A 19,699-nucleotide genomic window follows, 5' to 3' on the forward strand; every position below is an offset into this window, starting at 1 on the left:
GCTGATGTGTGTTCCCATCCTCCTCCGAGCTCGGCGGCTGGCAGTTCATTGCCATTTATCACCCTGTCAGTTCTAATGCTGCTGCATGTAACCAAACAGCCATGACAGGGCCCCCGTTTCTCAGGCATGTAACTTAATTAATTAGCTGTGTAGCAGCTCGAGTGATTGACGGGGCTTATATGCTGCGGTGACTTTGCACATACCAGTTTTGCCTCGTGAATTAGGATGGCGAGGATGTGTGTGCACCTGTGCACGGGAAAGCGCACGTTGCTCCGTATATGTTCTTCTGTCGTATGTGTGAAGGCCTTTATATGCTCCCACATCTACATCACTGCTTTCCATAATGGGTACGTTGGCGTGTTTGCAACTGTTTAATACTTGTGCGCACTTATTTATGTCTTTTCAAAGGTTACATCACTGTTCTGCTTGATAACAAAAGGCAAAGTTAAGATTTTTTTTTCTACTGTGATTACATTAATTGCCCAATTAAGATTCAGCAACTCAGCAAACAGACCTTGTGTCAGACTGAGTAAAGATAAACACTCATTTAACTATTAAGGGAATTTAGTGTGTTATCAAAGCAGATATAATAAAAAACATACTTTGCATGCTGTAATTACACTGGAAGCAATTAATCTAAGTCAGTAAAGTGGCAAAATAGGATGGTGAAAAATGAATACCACTAGTTGTTGTTGAAGAATTGAATTCTGAAGGTTAAATAGAACTTGTTCAGTTTCTGTGTGTCCCTTTTCACCCTGTTCATACCTCCTGTTTGTCGTGGAGTATGACTGTGCCGGCCTGCTCCACCACTTCGAACATCATGACGCTACACAAGTCCCTCCGCACGGACATGGTCATGTTGGCAAAGGCAGGCAGCTGGTGCATGAACTCCAGCAGTTGCTCTGTGTTGCACAAAAAGTAAGCAGCAGAGAGAAGAAGTCAAATGAAAAAGAAGGAGGAACAAGCATGAAAAGACCGTGCACAGACTAAAGCGATGTGTCTCAGGTGTTCAGGGCAAAATGCACATTGATTTTTTTCTTCTTCCCCCACCACAGACAAACTGCAACATTTCCAAAACGATCTATAGATTTTTAAATGGTCTGCAAGAAAATGTTACTCATATACTTCACCAGAGCAACTGCCAATGTCAATACAAACACAAAACATTTTAGGATGCTTGTCGTCTCAGCCCTTGGTGCTCTGAAATGCTGTAAAAACTCGTGATTAAAATAGAAAAAAAAAATAGAAGAGGACTTGCAGAACTCCAAGGACAATGCTGCATTGCACACCAAAATTTTAATCTCTAAATCTTATTAAATTGGGCTTGAGCGTTGGCACACTGCTGCTGACAAACAAACAGCAAACATGCCTCCACATCAGCTCTTAAGTCTTAAATCTAACCCCTCCAAGCACAAGTGGATCAGCGCGCACCACTAGTTTTTATGACTCCTCAGAAACATTTACAAGTTCTACCTTTCCTCTTCATCTTCCCTCTGCCTCCTCTGCACTGCAGCTGAGAGCACAGTGACCCAGCTCCAACCTGCAAACTATGCTGCTTGGCTCAGTAGCTCCTTTTTACTCCTCTTGGTGTTAACACCTCGTTCAAATCTTCCCTTTTCTTAGTAAAGGAAAGTAGCTTAAAGTGCAACGCGTATAGAGTTTTCCATGGGAGGAAAACAATCATAAAATGTAGATTTATCACGTTTAAAAAAAACACTAGGAGCTAAGCACCAAAACTCTAAAGGGTACCAGAGGGTTCATTTCGATGACTGCCAATTGTCCTTAAATCTGGTTTACAGCCTCTCTATCTTGTGATATATTAAAAAAAATAAAATATTACATCAGTTATCCCTTTATAGTAATTTATTACATTTTTAGGGGCCAACAAAGGTGAAAAATGTAATAGAAGTTCCAAAAAAAGGGAGAGAAAAACAAAGATCCTGATTTTCGAAACTTTAAGTGCCCTCTCCTGCTTTATTTTTCTTTTAACCATCTCATCAGCCCCAAGGACGTATTCATCAAACGCCTGGGAAAAATGTCTTTTTAAAGCCCAGAAAGCCCAGCGAAAATATTTTTATCTGTTTATTCAGGAAAATTCTTTCAGAGAGTTTCTGAAAAGCATCAAAAAAGTAACTAATGACGTGAAATAGAATAATAAGAGTTGGTTGAATTTGGGTTCAGCCTGTTATCCCTTCAGTTGTTCTCTGTGTCAGGTATTTCCTCTCAATGAGCTGTGCTTGTAATGCTGAAGGCCATGAGAAGGCCAGCCTTCCAGCAGGCACGCAGCAGGCCAGGCCTTTGCTTCTCTCAGCTCTCTGATGCAAGCCCCTCCTTTAGGACCCCACTTGGTTCTGTTAATGAGGTTGCCTCTGAGTGCCTGCTTGAAAATACAGACTAGTGTTTTGGGACAGCTGCAAGGGGTCTTTATGAGAGAGGGAAATTTGTATATCACTCATCTCTCATTCTGTACTAAATGAGTCTAAAAATAGCCACTGAGACAGCCCGAATCTGTCAGTTTATTTTAAGTCACTTTTATCCCAATTCAATCAAATCAAAGTTGTCAAACTGACCGATGTCGTCGTCATTGCGGTCGACAGGATCTTTTTCTAGACACTCTCGGACCAGATCTCGGCCTAGGAGAGTGTCCGAAGCTCTCTCCAGGTCCTCATCTTCCTCCTCCTCCTCCTCACTGTCCACTGCAGCCTCTGGAAGTCCAGAAAGGTCGACATCCCCCAAATCACTCTCTGTGGCCTGGGAGCAAAACACAAAGAACGAAAAACTGAATATTGGTCGGTTAGTAACATTAAAAAAAGGAAGGAAGAAGTCTTTGAAGTCCATCATGTCTCATTTAAATGACAAATGAATTGAACATTTTACATATTAAATGTGAAGGCTCCTTTCTTATGGCTTATGAAAAAGATTAAATTATGAAATTCAATCGCTTTTGATGGGGCTAAAATTGCCTCAGAGTCAAATGGCTCGACTCTCACATCATTCTCGAGCTTCCAATTCCCAAAATAACGTGACCTAGAAATTCAAATTGGGGGTATTGATATTTACAATGACAAGAGTCCTCTCAGGCCTTGTAAAGAGGAGTATGCCATTACAAGACAGTTTAAAAAGCACAACACGGTGAGCAATTATTTGCAATTATTGAAAAAATGAAGAGCATGAAAGACGTGCGACTGTGATGACATAAAGACTAAAAAAAAAAGCCTTATTGTTCATAATTTCTAGCATTGACGGCTTTTCAGTAACAATTTACTCGCACGAAACATAAAAAAGGATAACCTTGGAAAAAGCAGCTGTAGCAGCGACCGTGAGCTGCACCCAGACACCAAGTGCCAGACTACAAAAAACCAGGCCAACAGCCAAATATTTAAATCCATTCACTCATAATTCATATTTCACAGCATTTCTCCTCTGCGAGGCAGACAGATGGTTGGAAGAGTATGGATCTAAAAGGGCATGAGGCCATTCATGTCAGTTGGGAATTGAACCGTCAACTAAAGGTGAATCGAGGAGCTCTCTGGTGGTAGTGGCAGCGCTACCGGCCGTCTGTTAGCTTTTTTAGGTGGGCCTAAAAAAATCTGGAGAGCTAAGCCTGATTTAACCCCTGCTTCTGTCTGCTTTCCAAAATAATGTGAATACATGTGCTCATTTAGCCACATAATTCACTTAGACCTCCAGCATTTATCCTGTTTACTGAAAAAGAGATATTTTGTTAAATAACCACTCGTTACAACTAAGGTATGCAGAAGAGCACCTCTGAACACATGGTGATCCTAGAAGCAGATGGACTACAGACGAATGTGATTTCTGCAGCGACGTTAACATGTCAGAGTCAGAATTTGGTGTAAACGTCGTTGAATCTATCCTGCTTTGTGTCAACGGTTCAGGCTGCTAGTGAGGGTGTAAAGGTGTGTGTGTGGGGGAGTATATTCTTGGCACACTTTGGTCCTCGTAGTATCTGATCTTTATATCCATATTCCAATTGATGCTTCTAACAGAATAGCGCTTGAACGTGACAGTGAGAACACTGTACTCAAATAGCTTCCATACTCACCAGACAGAGAGCCCCTTGGGGATGTGGTGGAATGGGAATTGCATCATGGATGTGCAAGCGACAAATCTGCAGCAACTCTGTGATGCAACCAATTCAACATGGACAAAATCTCTGAGAAACATTTGCACCTTGTTGAATTTGAGGCAGTTCTGAAGGCCAAAGTGGTCATACAATACTAATTTACAGTTGAAAAGACAGGCAGAGATATATTAGCTGTTGATATCTGGTGGGGAAAAGTGAATTTCCTAGTCTATAGATTGTAAGATGGCCTTGCCAGCTAGCAATACAATCAAGCTCTTAGGCTCTATGGATAGTTGGGACATGGCCAAAGTGTTTTTTATGTTTTTCCAACCCAAGGGTATTGAGCTAATAGTCCATTCAAAGTTCAGGCCTGCTGTTGTTTTTATAAATTAGGTTGAAGAAGCCATTTAGAGGACTTTTAAAACACACCTGCTCCTCAGACCTTTCCTGTTCCCGGATAGTAGATGAATTTAATCTGGTTGAATATAAGATGGAAAAAAAACAAGCCAGGAAACATATGCGAACATAGATGTGCAGCTGGACTTTTTAAAACGTGCTTTCCTCCTCTTGTAATAATTAAATGACACGGCAGTATATGGAGCATCTTTAACACATTGAACTGTCGAAAGGCAGATTTTTTTAAATTAACTGTACAAGATCTAACATAGGAAACTTTATTTCCCTTCTAATTATTAGTCCATGCAGTTAATATGTCTCAGAGACTAAGACAAAATGCAAAAAGCCTTTTAACAGAAACATTGTAGGTAGTGTGGGAGAAAAGGGGTAAAAAGAGACAAAAACTCATTCTCTTCCTCCTCACCGACATATCAGTCAGTGCTTCTGAGAGCCCAGTTCATTCAGAATGCATCGTCTGCCCTTTCAGGCCAATACCCCTGGTCTCAGATCAAGTCTGAGGCAGGGGGACATTTCTTAGAAATGTGGCATCAGATCTACACGAACCACTGCATTTTACCACGTCCCATCCCCAGAAAGGAGGCAAAAAGGTTCAGGATATACCACGGCCAGGAGACGAACAAGCATAAGAGAGGATTACGAGGAGTTAAAGAAAGTGATGAAAAGATGAGGAGAAAGAGGGAGGTGAGCTGCTGAGTGTTAAGCCGAGATAAAAGAGGGAGCGGAAGGAGGAAAAAAACAAAAAGAACGTGTAAGAGAAAACCCACAACAGATAGCTTTTGCTGCACTGACAGCTGAGGATCACAGCTGAGTGAAGGGTCAGCACTTTAAGACAGCTGTAAACAAACACAGAGCCGGGTCAGCGACAAGTGATGGGATCAGATGCGTGTGATAAATATCTAATCTGAGGATGAACAGAGTGAGTCTCTGTGTTAAACGTTTGACCCGGGCCGACCTGACTTACATCAATCTGCAGTCACAGCCTGAGAAAGAAAGGGGGTAGGATTTCATTTTATTTATTTTTTTAATTCAGCAAGTCTCCCCCCTCACAGTCATTTGTGGCGATTTCCTCAGTTTGTCTGCTTTGATCACTCTCCCGTGTTACCTAACCTTATCTTTCACTAACCTTATCTTTCACCAACGTTATCTTGTTGGCGAACGTTTTGTTATGCATTGTTGTAACATTTACAGTATGTACTGGAACCTAGAAAAAAAACATAAGCTGCATTAACATTCCCGGGTGAAACAAACAAATTAGTTTTGTGGCCAGCAGAGCCCACAGATCGCACCAGCACATCAACTAACTCATTAGTGTGTGGCAAACAGGCCACGCTGGTTCCCATTAAAGCCAGCAGAACTAACAAGCCACTGTCAAAAAGGACGTCTATACACATATTCACAGACGTGTGCAGAATATAGCATGTAGGTTGTAAAGTGGGGGGAAGATAGCTGAAAGACAGTGCCGAAATGTTAAATTTAGTGCAACTTTCTGTGTAAAGAGGGGGGATTAGGAGAGCTAAGGGATTAAAATGATTACATGGAAAGCTTATGTTTGCTTTTATGGGTTACTGATTTGCAATCACTCACACAGTCTACACTTAAAAGCTTGCTCAACTGCCAAAAATGTTGCAGGAATGTTAGACAGATACAAAGACAAAGGCTCTTCTTTGGCTATTTTACTTTTACACGTAGGAATTTCCCTTATGTAGATTGAGCTGTTCTACCTGCTGTAGCTCAGCTAAAGATGGAGCTGTAAGTGTTAGGTTCATTTTCTACATGTGACCTTTAATCTGCTGCAGGAAGTACAGAGGGGGACGAGTCACCAGGACGCACAATAATTAGAGAGACAAAAAGGATTAGAAGGAAGGTGGGCGGAGGGTTGATTGATAAACTGAGAACACATGAAGATGGAGAGAATTCACCTTTCAGCAAAACACACGACCAGAAACAGTAGACAGGGTTTTGTCACAGGACTGGAAAGAGTTCATTCAATTAAAAGCTTGTTTGCAGTAAAAGCATGAGGATACTTCAAGTAATTTGTGAGACAAGAGTAGTTTTAACTGACTGGCTGGATCCTATTTTACATAATACTGACTTTTTATAATGAATTTGAACAATTAAAGGAAAGAGAAGAGGAATTTGGCAAAATGAAAGGGAAAAATAATCAGCTTTGTGGAAATTTGTATCCATAAATCCATATTTATGTGTGGGTTTATTTGCAAATAAATACAATAAACTTTTACCACAAACAGGGAGGTACCCACCTGGTAAATATCTGAAAGGCTGCTGCTACCCGAGTCACTGGCGATACTGCATCCCGACTGGCTGGGCGGCATGTGCATCACCTGCTGGTGGGCATGGTCTGTTAGGTGCATCTTATTGAGATCGGCAGGAAGCTGCTCAGACAGAGAGGAAGTGGGAGATACAGAAGAAGACAAACAGAGAGGGTGAAGAGGATATGAGTTCAGCTGAGGCAAACATGCACAAGGTTCAAAAGAGGCAAACACACACACGCACAGACACAGTTAAAAGAGGCAAACACACACACGCACAGACACAGTTAACAGTGACAAACACACACACACACACACACACACACACACACACACACACACACACACGCGCGCGCGCACACAGCTGTTTCATCAGGCTGAAAGCCACAGCTGGTTTCACATGCTCCGGGCTAATTAACCTGAAGACGATGGAGCTCAGGATATTTCACATTGCAGTGAATTATGAGCCGGGGTGCAGACAGATACGATATCTGGTACACTGTGAAGGTTTGGAGGTTGCTTTGATATTTTTGGAGTGACCTCAACAAAAACAATTAAACAGTAAATCCTGGTTTCCTCGTTACACAGACAGCTTACACATGTACAGAGTACACACAAGGACACAGATGAATACTCAAACTTCAACAGATGGAAATGTATTTACCCCCTCCCTCCCTCCAAAAAAGGCAGAAATAAGCACAAAAGCACATGCATGAAACTCCAAGTTAATCAATTAAATCAGAAAATACACCAAGCAACAAAAAAGACAGTAAATAAATAAATGTGTCTACTTCCAGAGAAGAAGACAATTTCCACAAAGACGTGTGAGCTTTGATACAAACAAAATCAATATTGTTTTTATTTTGTTATCACGTTTGCTGAAAATTGCCCACATACACTCAAAATCTGAGCTGCTGAGAGCTCGCTCTCCAATAACACTAAATCCAGATACAGAATGAGGTAAAGCTGTCAGTCAAACAGTCAAGAGGCTTCCAAAGGCAAGAGCATCAATAATTAAATAATTAAATAATTTCCCCCAGGGATCAATAAAGTATTCTGATTCTGATTCTGATTCTGATCAAAGTGCTGTAGTGTTAACTGAGCGCAAAGGCGCAGAACCAGCAACCTCACCGGTGTAACCTATAAACATTTGCGTAGCCTTCAGTTTGCACTGAACCGAGACGCTTCACATACCACAGAGCCACTTCAAGCACAGAGGGGGACGAGTCACGAGTTTCCATATTGTGAATTCCAAGTCTCTTTAGAGAAATTTGTATTAACTGGACGCCAAATAATTCCCAAATGCACATCACAGTACACATCACTAGGAAACCTGCTTCAAAAACAATAAAATGCCCCTCAATGTAGAGATTTTCAGGGAAAATAAAATAGAAAAAAGTTCTTAGTGAAGTTGAGAATGGCGGCACTCTTCGATCAAAGACCGAGCAGCTCTGCGAGACTGGAAACAAACACCAGTGTCTGAAATGTCAGGTGCTGATTTTACTACAAGTCTATTAAATCAAGGCTGGAGAGGCTCAGAATTAGAAAACAAATGTTGCATCTACTAAACAGCTGTGGAAAAGAAAAGAACTGGCCTAAACTCAGATGAGGATGACAGAGTGTGAGTCTGAGGAATTAAAAACATTTCGTTAAACCTGTTTAACCTCAATTTTATGTGCAGGCGGACCAATGTCCGTGCTCCCCTCTCTGCACCGGGAGCAACCCAGACGATCTTTAAAATCTCAAGCCTTACCAGTTTGGGCCGGGGCAGTGTCAGGGTTAGGGAGGACGTCCTCCTGCGACACTTTGCGAACCTACAGCACACCTCCTCCATCGTCACATCAGACCGCACTTGCCTTCCAAACGCACACATAAACACTCATTTTAAGTCTGCGCGTATAACCTATGGTGGGAAAAGACTCACCAAGCCAAACTGAAGCTAGGCGAGGCTGCACGGAGCCAGGGTACCAACATGCAATATTAAAGACGTTGAGTCTGGGGGTACGCCACCCCCCACCTCTTCTAATAGGCCTGCTGGCCTCTACAACCACATTCACATAGAGGGGTGGAGTTTAAAAAGTGTAAAGGCTTGTTCTTAATGTGCGTTGTATTCAAAATTAACTATTTTTTCTATTCTGACATTTCATGTTTTATCTGGATGCTTTTTAAAATGCAATTTTGTGAAATATGTTTGCTATATTGTGAACTTAAAAATCAAACACTTACATGTTTCACTAGACCACTACACTGTTTTGGTTTTTTTAAATTGAGAAACTCTTCTCGCAGAAAACAGTAGGTACATTGTAAAATCAAAGTGTCTTGCAGACAAATCTACCTGCCAGTTCTTTACTGCATTTTTACAGGCAAATTAGTTTCAAGTGCGCTTATTATTCTGCATTCCACTCCACACAGTGTGCCAGCCTGTGCACAGCCACCTTTTCCCCTGAACCTGGAATGAGAAAGAGCTCATCCTCAAAAACTAGAGCTACAGATGGTAGTGAAGCAAAAGCCATTTAGGAAATTATTTATTATTTATGCATGAATTCTTGGACTAAAACCTGGCCATGAGAGGAAATCAGCCCAATTAGGACCAGTATTAATCCATTCACTTTTGTTTAACCCTGTTAGCTTTGCCCTACAGATTCAGTCTCCCTTACATACACTTAAAAAGAATCTGACAGCACTCGGCTAAAGTACTGTCTAAAACTACAGAACCCTAATAAATTTGTCGCAGAGCGTTAATAGTCCTATTAGTGACACTTAAATAGCAGGATTCTAATTACAAAGTGTGCTTTTGTATCATTCACATGCACATAGTGAGTCAGGCCTGAGGTTTAAGTCGTGACTAAAGGAGCATTTAAGTGAAATCCATTTACTATTAAGTACAGCTATATAAGCATATTGACCAGTAGACAACATGTATTCCATGTATTAAGTCTGTTTTGATGCTATTGACTAAATTCCACACAATCATCCATAAACAGGAGAATTCGCCAATCTTATTGTTGAGCAACACTCTTTGCTGTTTGTTGTGCTTCTTTGTGAATAAGAAGGAAGAGAAAAAGTGAGAGGGAGGACAGAGAGCGACTGCTAATTTCATTACAGATAAATACTTATTGATTTCTGCGTGATGGAGCAGTTATCAGGCAGTGATGATGAAACTCCCACCCTCATTCATTCAACAGATTTCACACAGAGGTAGAAACTAATGTATCAAACTGCTCACCGATCGAGACTCACAAACACACCCTAAGAGGATATTAACGAGGAAAAATGTTGATCGCGATCGATTAGCTGGTTAAGTTCAAAGGGGTCCAACAACAAATTGATAAAGTAAGTTGTGACAGCAGAAACTTGAGAAAACACAAGACTTGGCTGTGACTTTTAATTAAGAAACATCAAATCAGAATCAATACCTGTCTTTCTGAACTGCACAGTTTCACAGCTTGAGAGGAAATGTTGGCTACTTTAATCATTTTGGCCTCAACTGTCTTCAGTTCATCAAAAATGTTGCATTTTTTCCCAAGAATGCTTTAATATGGCATACTGCATATGCTGCAAAAAGTTACCGGTCACCATGGTTTAATCCTGCTATAATTCAAATTAAGTTGGAGTTTAAGGGGTTTGTCGTGGAAATCTGCAATAATTTTGTACATTTCCCTCTCGATGACGCTACCCTTTCAACCACAAAAAGACCCTGTAACTTTCAGCAGTGCTCACTTAAAGAACATCAGCACAGAATCTTTGGCATCTTTGGCACAGAACTGCAAGTTACTACAGTAGCTATTAGAGTAGCTGAAGCTAAATGTCACCACACTAATGCACCAGAATGATCGACTAATCTCTATAAACCAATTCAGTACTTGAACATGAAGAACCTGTCAACAAGGAGGTCAATTTTTAGTACTGCAAATTCTCCAGTTCCTGTCTTGTAGCACAAGAACTAATGACAAATCGCATTTGAGCAACCTTTGGCTGCATACGACCAAAGGAGGGAAATACAAAACCATAGGCTGTTGTTTGGCAATGATCTGGCTTTTTATTAGCTTTCAAAAATGTTATCTGCAATTGTAATCAACGTCCAGTACAAGGAAAAGTGCTGGCTGCTACAGAAGCCCTCACACACTGGCTGGTGTCCCACAGCTGAAGGATGCCCAGACTATAACCTACTGACTCTCTATATCAAGGATGCAAAGAAAGACGGATGATTCAATCATTATCTGATAACACACAACTTAATCTGCAGGTAAAATTTAATCTTTTACAGGCAAAAAGATTAAATTCTCAATAAAAAGTTTAAACTCTGATGTGTTTTAGAACGTACAAAAACACGAACACGTGTCTTTGTGGGTTTCGCAGAGAGACTAAACGGTTAGAGGGGTGAAAGTTGACTGATGGTGGAAGTGAATAATTGTGGCTCCCATTCACACAGACTTAATCCTGCTCTAATCCCCCTCCTTTCCTCTCCCAACAGGCCAAACCACGAAGTAGGGGGGTGGGGTGTCGGGGTCTCCCATTCTCCTCATGCATTAAGGATGAGAGTTGGGAGATTAAATATAAATGTGAAAGGTTCCTTCAGCTGTACAATTCTATCATGTCAACGAGCGGGCACAATCACAGGAGGCTCGAGCAGACTCTATACATTACCAAACAAGCCGAGCTTTCACAGCAGCAATTATTTATAGAGCCAGATTAACTTGAGAGAAATAATGGGTGTAACGCAGACGTAGTCTAAGTAAGATGGCCAAAGATGGTGGGAATTCATTTGGAGCTCCCAGATCACTAGCATGTTGCAGATGACCCACAAGCCAAGATAATTTACCCGAGTTGACCAATTCATTCGTGCATGAGTTATACTCATGATGACGTTCCAACATTATTGTTTTATGTTCAAAATCTCCATTTAAAACTTTCAGTAGATGTACAGTGTTGTTGTTTTACTTCTCATAAAATCATCCAGTAAGCCACAATAAAGACTTTGTGGGTAGAAACTAATATAACTAGACTGCATCTGAATAAAAGCCAGTGGTTACATAAAATCATAGCTCATTGCAATCTAACCACCTAAATAAGGGCATTTCCTCCAAAAGGGAGAAATAATTAGTTATCCATTGATAACTCTGTTGTCACACCCTCCCCTCAGGTTAAGAGTCTTGGTGTCATTCTCGATAGCACTCTGTCCTAGCACGTAAATAATATCACTCGGTCTTCCTACTTTCATCTCCGTAATATTAACCATCTTCGTCCCTCACTCACACCACACAGTACCGCCATACTTGTCAGTGCTCTTGTCACATCTCGTCTGGATTACTGTAATTCTCTTCTCTATGGTTTACCTCATAAATCCCTCCATAAACTGCAGTTGGTTCAAAATACAGCTGCTCGTATTATTCCCAGAACTAGATCCACTGAACATATAACACCTGTTCTTAAACAGCTCCATTGGCTCCCAATTCACCTCCGTGTCAATTTCAAGATCCTGCTTCTCACTTTCAAAGCGCTTCATAACTTTGCTCCTCCATATCTACCCGATCTTCTCCATACAGTGGGGCAAAAAAGTATTTAGTCAGCCACCGATTGTGCAAGTTCCCCCACCTAAAATGATGACAGAGGTCAGTAATTTGCACCAGAGGTACACTTCAACTGTGAGAGACAGAATGTGAAAAAAAAATCCATGAATCCACATGGTAGGATTTGTAAAGAATTTATTCGTAAATCAGGGTGGAAAATAAGTATTTGGTCAATAACAAAAATACAACTCAATACTTTGTAACATAACCTTTGTTGGCAATAACAGAGGTCAAACGTTTACTATAGGTCTTTACCAGGTTTGCACACACAGTAGCTGGTATTTTGGCCCATTCCTCCATGCAGATCTTCTCGAGAGCAGTGATGTTTTGGGGCTGTCGCCGAGTAACACGGACTTTCAACTCCCGCCACAGATTTTCTATGGGGTTGAGGTCTGGAGACTGGCTAGGCCACTCCAGGACTTTCAAATGCTTCTTACGGAGCCACTCCTTTGTTGCCCGGGCGGTGTGTTTTGGATCATTGTCATGTTGGAAGACCCAGCCTCGTTTCATCTTCAAAGTTCTCACTGATGGAAGGAGGTTTTGGCTCAAAATCTCACGATACATGGCCCCATTCATTCTGTCCTTAACACGGATCAGTCGTCCTGTCCCCTTGGCAGAAAAACAGCCCCATAGCATGATGTTTCCACCCCCATGCTTCACAGTAGGTATGGTGTTCTTGGGATGCAACTCAGTATTCTTCTTCCTCCAAACACGACGAGTTGAGTTTATACCAAAAAGTTCTACTTTGGCTTCATCTGACCACATGACATTCTCCCAATCCTCTGCTGTATCATCCATGTGCTCTCTGGCAAACTTCAGACGGGCCTGGACATGTACTGGCTTCAGCAGCGGAACACGTCTGGCACTGCGGGATTTGATTCCCTGCCGTTGTAGTGTGTTACTGATGGTGACCTTTGTTACTTTGGTCCCAGCTCTCTGCAGGTCATTCACCAGGTCCCCCCGTGTGGTTCTGGGATCTTTGCTCACCGTTCTCATGATCATTTTGACCCCACGGGATGAGATCTTGCGTGGAGCCCCAGATCGAGGGAGATTATCAGTGGTCTTGTATGGCTTCCATTTTCTGATGATTGCTCCCACAGTTGATTTTTTCACACCAAGCTGCTTGCCTATTGTAGATTCACTCTTCCCAGTCTGGTGCAGGTCTACAATACTTTTCCTGGTGTCCTTCGAAAGCTCTTTGGTCTTGGCCATGGCGGAGTTTGGAGTCTGACTGTTTGAGGCTGTGGACAGGTGTCTTTTATACAGATGATGAGTTCAAACAGGTGCCATTCATACAGGTAACGAGTGGGGGACAGAAAAGCTTCTTACAGAAGAAGTTACAGGTCTGTGAGAGCCAGAGATTTTCCTTGTTTGAGGTGACCAAATACTTATTTTCCACCCTAATTTACGAATAAATTCTTTACAAATCCTACCATGTGAATTCATGGATTTTTTTTTCACATTCTGTCTCTCACAGTTGAAGTGTACCTCTGGTGCAAATTACTGACCTCTGTCATCATTTTAAGTGGGGGAACTTGCACAATCGGTGGCTGACTAAATACTTTTTTGCCCCACTGTACATACTCACCCCTTCGTACACTCCGCTCTTCTTCAGCTTCCCTTCTGTCAGTTCCACCTGCTCGCCTGACTACCATGGGACTCAGAGCCTTTAGTTGTTCTGCCCCGAGACTTTGGATGCACTTCCACTTGCTCTACGGACCACACACTGTCTCACCACTTTTAAATCACTACTCAAAACCCATTTGTTTAGAATTGCATACACCTGATCTGTCTTAGGCCATTTTTACCTTGCTCAATTTTTTATATTTGCTTTTATACTTTTATGACTGTTTATGTCTAAATTTTATCTACCATGTTTGCTATATATACATTTTTCTTATGTTTTTTATGGTATTGTTTACATGCTACTGTAAGGTGACCTTGAGGGTCTGAAAGGCGCCTATAAATAAATGTATTATTATTATTAAAAATACATTATCAACATTGAAATTATACCTCTGCATCTTAAGCCTTCTTTATAACTACATTTGTCTTTCTGGAGACCCACTTAAGTCCCCGAAAGCAGAATAAAGCATTCAGAATATATTATGATGGTTTCTTCTTTCCCATCTTCTAGAGACCCCCCTTACTTATTGCATCCAGTTTTAAGAATGAGATTAACTGGTTGTGAGCATGACTGCTATGTTCCACCTATTACCTCAGTGGTAAAGTGGGCTATAAAGCTCAGACTAGCCATTTGCCAGCAGAGACCAGAGACTGGCTTTCTTAAAAAGCATTTTAGTGCTGGAATTATCTTTGCTAGGTTGAGTTTGAGAGATATGTTGGGGTCTCGATGGTTTTTGGAAATCCTAAAGACATCACCGAGTGACATGGGCTATTTAGCATAGTGCACTGGTTGATTTGAAATATCATAAAAGTGCCAGAGAAGATGCTGCTTATGTTTTGCTCTAATAAACCTATATGCGCATACACACTGTGTATGACAATTGAATGGCAGAAGACTCCTGAAACTTCACTAAACCACTGATAATCAGAGACTCCTACACACAATCAGATACCTCAACAACAACAACAGAAAGAAACAGAGCAAAGATCAAAAGAAATGCACCACAGAATGAGGCAGAGAAGCAGTGGTGAATATATGAGAACATTACACTGAGATGAACAATGTAGAGAACGAGTAAGCAATTAAAGAAAGTGTGATGAGGCTCATGAATCTTGATAAGGGTGACAATTAAAGTGGGTCCAAATAACAATGACACGAACAAAGCTCGATGAATATTTAATGACATGTGATGTGTTTGCAATGAGAAAACAGAAAGACAGCTTTTTGCTAAAGATCAATGGCAAATCCTGATTTTAGCCAAGTCGTATGCATAGTCTAGGCTGCAGAAAAGAAATGAGGCAGGAGCAATCAGTATATTCATGTCTCACTAAACTCAAAGAGAGAGGCAAAGAGTTGCCCAAACTGCCTTTGCAAATACAGCGACACAAGCACCATTTAATGCCTAACGTTTATCACTGTCCTCGTTATTAATAATACCTGAATAAACCAGCCAAAACCACACGTAAAAGTTTATAACTCACTGCTGTAACATCCAAAAATATACAACAAAAACAGGCCATGATGGTTCTTAATATAGACGGAGAGGGTTGAGCCTGACCGAAGTCAAGACTCAAGTGCCATTAATCATCCAGGCAGCCGGGCTGCCAGCTCATGTCTACCACCATGCAGATCTCAAAGTGCCAACTATACACTACTCATAACCTCGGAGCTGACTAAATAAAGCATGGCGACGCATAGTGAGGTCACCAATGGGGTATCTGACACTTAACATGGTTGGCCTGTAGGTGTCAGCAGTGGCAAACAGCCTTGACATGACCCGAGGTGTAGAGCCAAGCTTGACATACATAATGTATATAAACCTATGCCGGCTCAAAACTTCTACTTTAATCACCTAAAAATGATTTGATGAGACTTATACGCTCAGAGATAAACTCATAGGTGTTTATATGTGGAGGTGCTCTCAAGCTGCATCACAAGTGCAAAAATCATATAAGTTCACCAAAGTAATTCAAGACGAGTTTAGCAATATCTTGTTGAACAGAAGCTGTAGGAACCTTCATAACTCTTCCTCCTTACTATTTAGTGCACAATCCTTTAAAACGGGGAGCCTTGGTGACAGTATGTCTTTGACAGATAACAGCTATAACCGTGCAGACTTTGGTCTCAGAGCAGGCTGTTAAACCAGAAACCACATCAGAGACGACAGCAGTGCATCTCCGCACCGAGAAACAATGCTGCTGCCACGCAGCACAAACAGCTTATAATTTCTTTGATGTAACATTCAACGCAAACCCCGAATCAGATTTCCACCGCTTTTCTGCTTTCTCCGCTTCTTTTTCGCCGTTTATCACCACCGGCTCGCATCTTCGTCTTGTGGTTTACACCCTCATTACAAGCGCCGCTGTCTAGTCTCCCTTGTCGTAGTTTCTCACACCTTCTTTTCTGGCCTGAACCCATTTGCTGCCAAGTTTTTGAAGACTCTCTCCATTCTTGCCTTTTTTCCCCCTCTGCTGGTTCAAAAACCCACATTCAAATCAGCTTCAAAGGGAGCAAGGACGAGTAAAAAGGCTGCGAGTAGCCTCATCAGACTAGCTAGGTGAGAACATAGCCTCTGATGTCTGGACAGGGACACAGACACACAAGTACACACATAAATTTTGAAGCTGCGGATTTCGCCCTGTAGTGCTGGAGAAAGCTTTGATCAATTGAGGCCACTGTTAGCTCTAAAGCTGTAACCGGTGGACAGACAGATGGAAAGAGAAAAATACACGCACATATATTTATGCATTTATTTATGTACACTCAGACAGAGTTTACGATACGGAAACTGCACGCACCTATAGGCTTCATTTAGGACAACTAAGATTACCGAATGGGCTCAGCACTACTCCATTACTGGCAAGCCCACAGACGACTGGATTAAGACACAGTGCAGGAAGACAGACGGAGACATGGAGAAAATAGAGGGACCTTAACTGAATGTGAGCGACAGAGACAAAGGGAGACAGAGTCAAAAGAAAGAAGTGCAAGCGAGAGTGAGAAAGGCAGAGTGCAGAATATGATTGAAACTGAAATGAGTGTGTACATGTGCCTTTGTGAAAGCGAGAGATAGAGCAAAGGTAGCAGAGTGTGAGGCAGAGAGTATAAGATAAGAGTGACAGTGTGGGGTAGAATGAGGATGAAGTCAAAGTGTGGGAACTGATGAAGATAAAAAGTCTCCAATATTCTACCTCAGTGCAGACTTCCATATCTCTGGCTATGTGTGTGTGTGTGTGTACACATATGTGTGAGACAGTGTCTGCACCAGCTGGAGCAAGGGGAGATTTAATGAATTGAAGTTGAAATTAGAGGTGACAACTGCAAAGAAAAGCATGTAACATAGAGAGAAAGAGAATGTGTGTGTGTGTGTGTGTAGTTATGGACCAGATGAGGAGATGAGGACTCAAATACTGCCGAGCAGAGACGACTGCATGTGAATGGATGGATTCCCTCTCGCTCACACACAAACACACCGTCCTGCCTGGCTCTGTTATCTCCATTCAGCTTTACTTTCTAAAAGCTCTTACTTATGGCAAGATAACCCCTGAAATTAATGCCCAGATTGAAAGTGTGTGTTGCTGCCCGACCATATTATTCCGCCGCACCACAATTTAACATTAAACTCCTGGAAAAAGATAAACTAATCATCCCAGGGAGAATAAAAAGGGATAGTAGTTTTGAAGCCAACATGCATCATCTTAAACTTAATGGGATTAGACACAATATGCTGCTTAGGGAAAGAGGAGGGATAATGTTTTCCCTATATAATCATATATCATTTATGCGGTGGTATCTCAAGCTGCACGATCCTACGGATGCAAAAAACATTCTTCATTTTCTGTCAGAAACGTATGCTAAAAATGTTCTGGAAAGAGAAACTGGGCACTAATCGCTGGAAACTGAAAGTGGGACAACATGAAGGACTTTTTTTTTTTCTCCCTGAAATTGAGCTGGGAATTCTCCATCCATCCAAAACTCTCTGAAATCCATCAATTCTCAGTTGAGCAAAAAGAAACTGCATCCTGTGATTTGGCAGGCATAGTTTGCGAGGTACAAGGTTCAACAATCATTGGTTGGCAAGTTCTTAGCTTGGGCAGACATTGGCTGGCAAGTTTCTGCGGTGGATAAACAGCCATTAGCTGGCAGTTTCCACAGCGTGTGCTGCCAGCATTGTGACAGACGGGAAGCTGAATGGCACCAGCACTGCCAAAGGCCTGTGACTTTTGCCCCTGTAGTCCCACGAAAGAAAGAGACATAGAGAGCATGATGACAAGAGAAAGGAAAGATAAACAAGGTAGAAAGTTTTCGCGCGTGTAATGTCCTCATTTATTAGATAAATCATCCTCAGAGTCGAAAATCCTGAACACATTACTGTATTGCCAAAACAAAGAGATTAACCTCTGAACAATAGAAAGTAGGTTTTGTGCATGCGTGTCAGAGGGCTTTGTGAGTGTGCGTGACTATTAAGGTGGCAGAACCACCTTAAAATTCAAATAAAATCTTGCGTTGGAATTCCTCTGCCAAGGCGAAAGCTGACCACATTCATTAAAGCTGCAAAGGTGGGGAAAAAAAGGCCTTGGCAGAGGGTGTGCTGTTCAAAGGCTTTCAAATAAGTCCACACAATAATGACAAATCTAAAAATCACCAGGGGGAATGGAGTCATTGTTTTCTAAGATGCAAGTAAATCCCAAATCCTTGGCTCCAAAATCCTGAGCACCACTCCAAAGCCTAAGCGCTAGTTTCTTTTGCGATATTCGTGACTTTTAGGGGATAATATGAGCTATTAGGAGTGATAATAACAAATTACTTATCAGCCTTCCTCCCTTGATTAGCGTGAACCTCAGCAGTCTGGATTTTCTTGGAATGAGATGGCTCTACATGCCAAGTCATCCTACACAATTTTTACTAGACACTCAGTCTGGTGGCTTACACAGTGAAGGAGATAATTAGCATGGGTCGGCATCCCCGCAGTCACTTTCTCTGGCGGACTGGAAGTATTACAACCAGGCTTTAGTGGAAATTCCTTCCAGCTGGCATCTAGCATGCCGTGTGTGTGTTGCATGAGCATGTGCGTATGTGTGGCAGCAGGTAGCAGACGCCAGTCGCTGTCCAAGAGCTGGTTGCTCCTGAAAGGACAACTCAGCCCAGCGCAACCCATCTACCTCCCTCCTCCACCTGCTCCGATACCTGGGTGGAGGGCGCATGAGGAATCAGAAGCTGTGTGGATTACCGTTTTTCCCTGATTAGGCGACCAGGATGAAATTATTTTGGTAAAGCCTAGATCTCCCAGGTATCACTGGATTATCTGACTTTTCCCACCTTGGAGAGAGAGTTATTTAAAGCCTTTTCTTTGCCGTTTTTCATTATATTCCTTTCTTTCTGCTATAGTTCAAATACCTGTACCAAAATAACAGTTACAAAACTGAATACATTTAATCTGTACATTTGGTGTAAATGAGTAAAATGGCACCAATATTTACTGTCGAGAAGCATTTTCACTGGTGCTACTACTTAAGTTTGTATGCATTCTGCAGGCTTTGTACAGTATATGCAACTCATATCTCTCAAATGGATGCTATGAGGGATTATTTTCCCTATCTGTTGGTCAACAAAGGCTTTCAGGGTGAAACACTAACTCTCTTTGGTTTCGTTTAAGCACGCGTATCTGTGTGTGTGTGTGTGTGTGCATGCGCACAAAGTTATGTGTGTCACAGGAAGCTACAAGTCT

General features: G+C 41.7%; 1 protein-coding gene across 7 annotated transcripts in view; it reads right to left on the reverse strand.

Annotated features, from left to right (window-relative positions):
- The window catches only part of rapgef6 (Rap guanine nucleotide exchange factor (GEF) 6), a 145,040-nt gene that overhangs the window by 40,573 nt on the left and 84,768 nt on the right, over positions 1–19,699 (reverse strand). For all 7 annotated transcript variants that reach the window (XR_014279251.1, XM_082548880.1, XM_082548878.1 and 4 more), the window contains 3 exons: positions 6,766–6,897; positions 2,571–2,751; positions 766–902 (listed from right to left, as the gene is read on the reverse strand). Coding sequence is in view for 6 of the 7 variants with exons in the window: in XM_082548880.1 (XP_082405006.1) it covers positions 766–902; positions 2,571–2,751; positions 6,766–6,897 (450 nt within the window). In the remaining variant the exon portion in view is untranslated. The remainder of the gene's footprint in view (positions 1–765; positions 903–2,570; positions 2,752–6,765; positions 6,898–19,699) is intronic.

This window comes from Aulonocara stuartgranti, assembly GCF_965226115.1.
Source record: "Aulonocara stuartgranti genome assembly, chromosome: 10".
Taxonomy (NCBI): Eukaryota; Metazoa; Chordata; class Actinopteri; order Cichliformes; family Cichlidae; genus Aulonocara; species Aulonocara stuartgranti.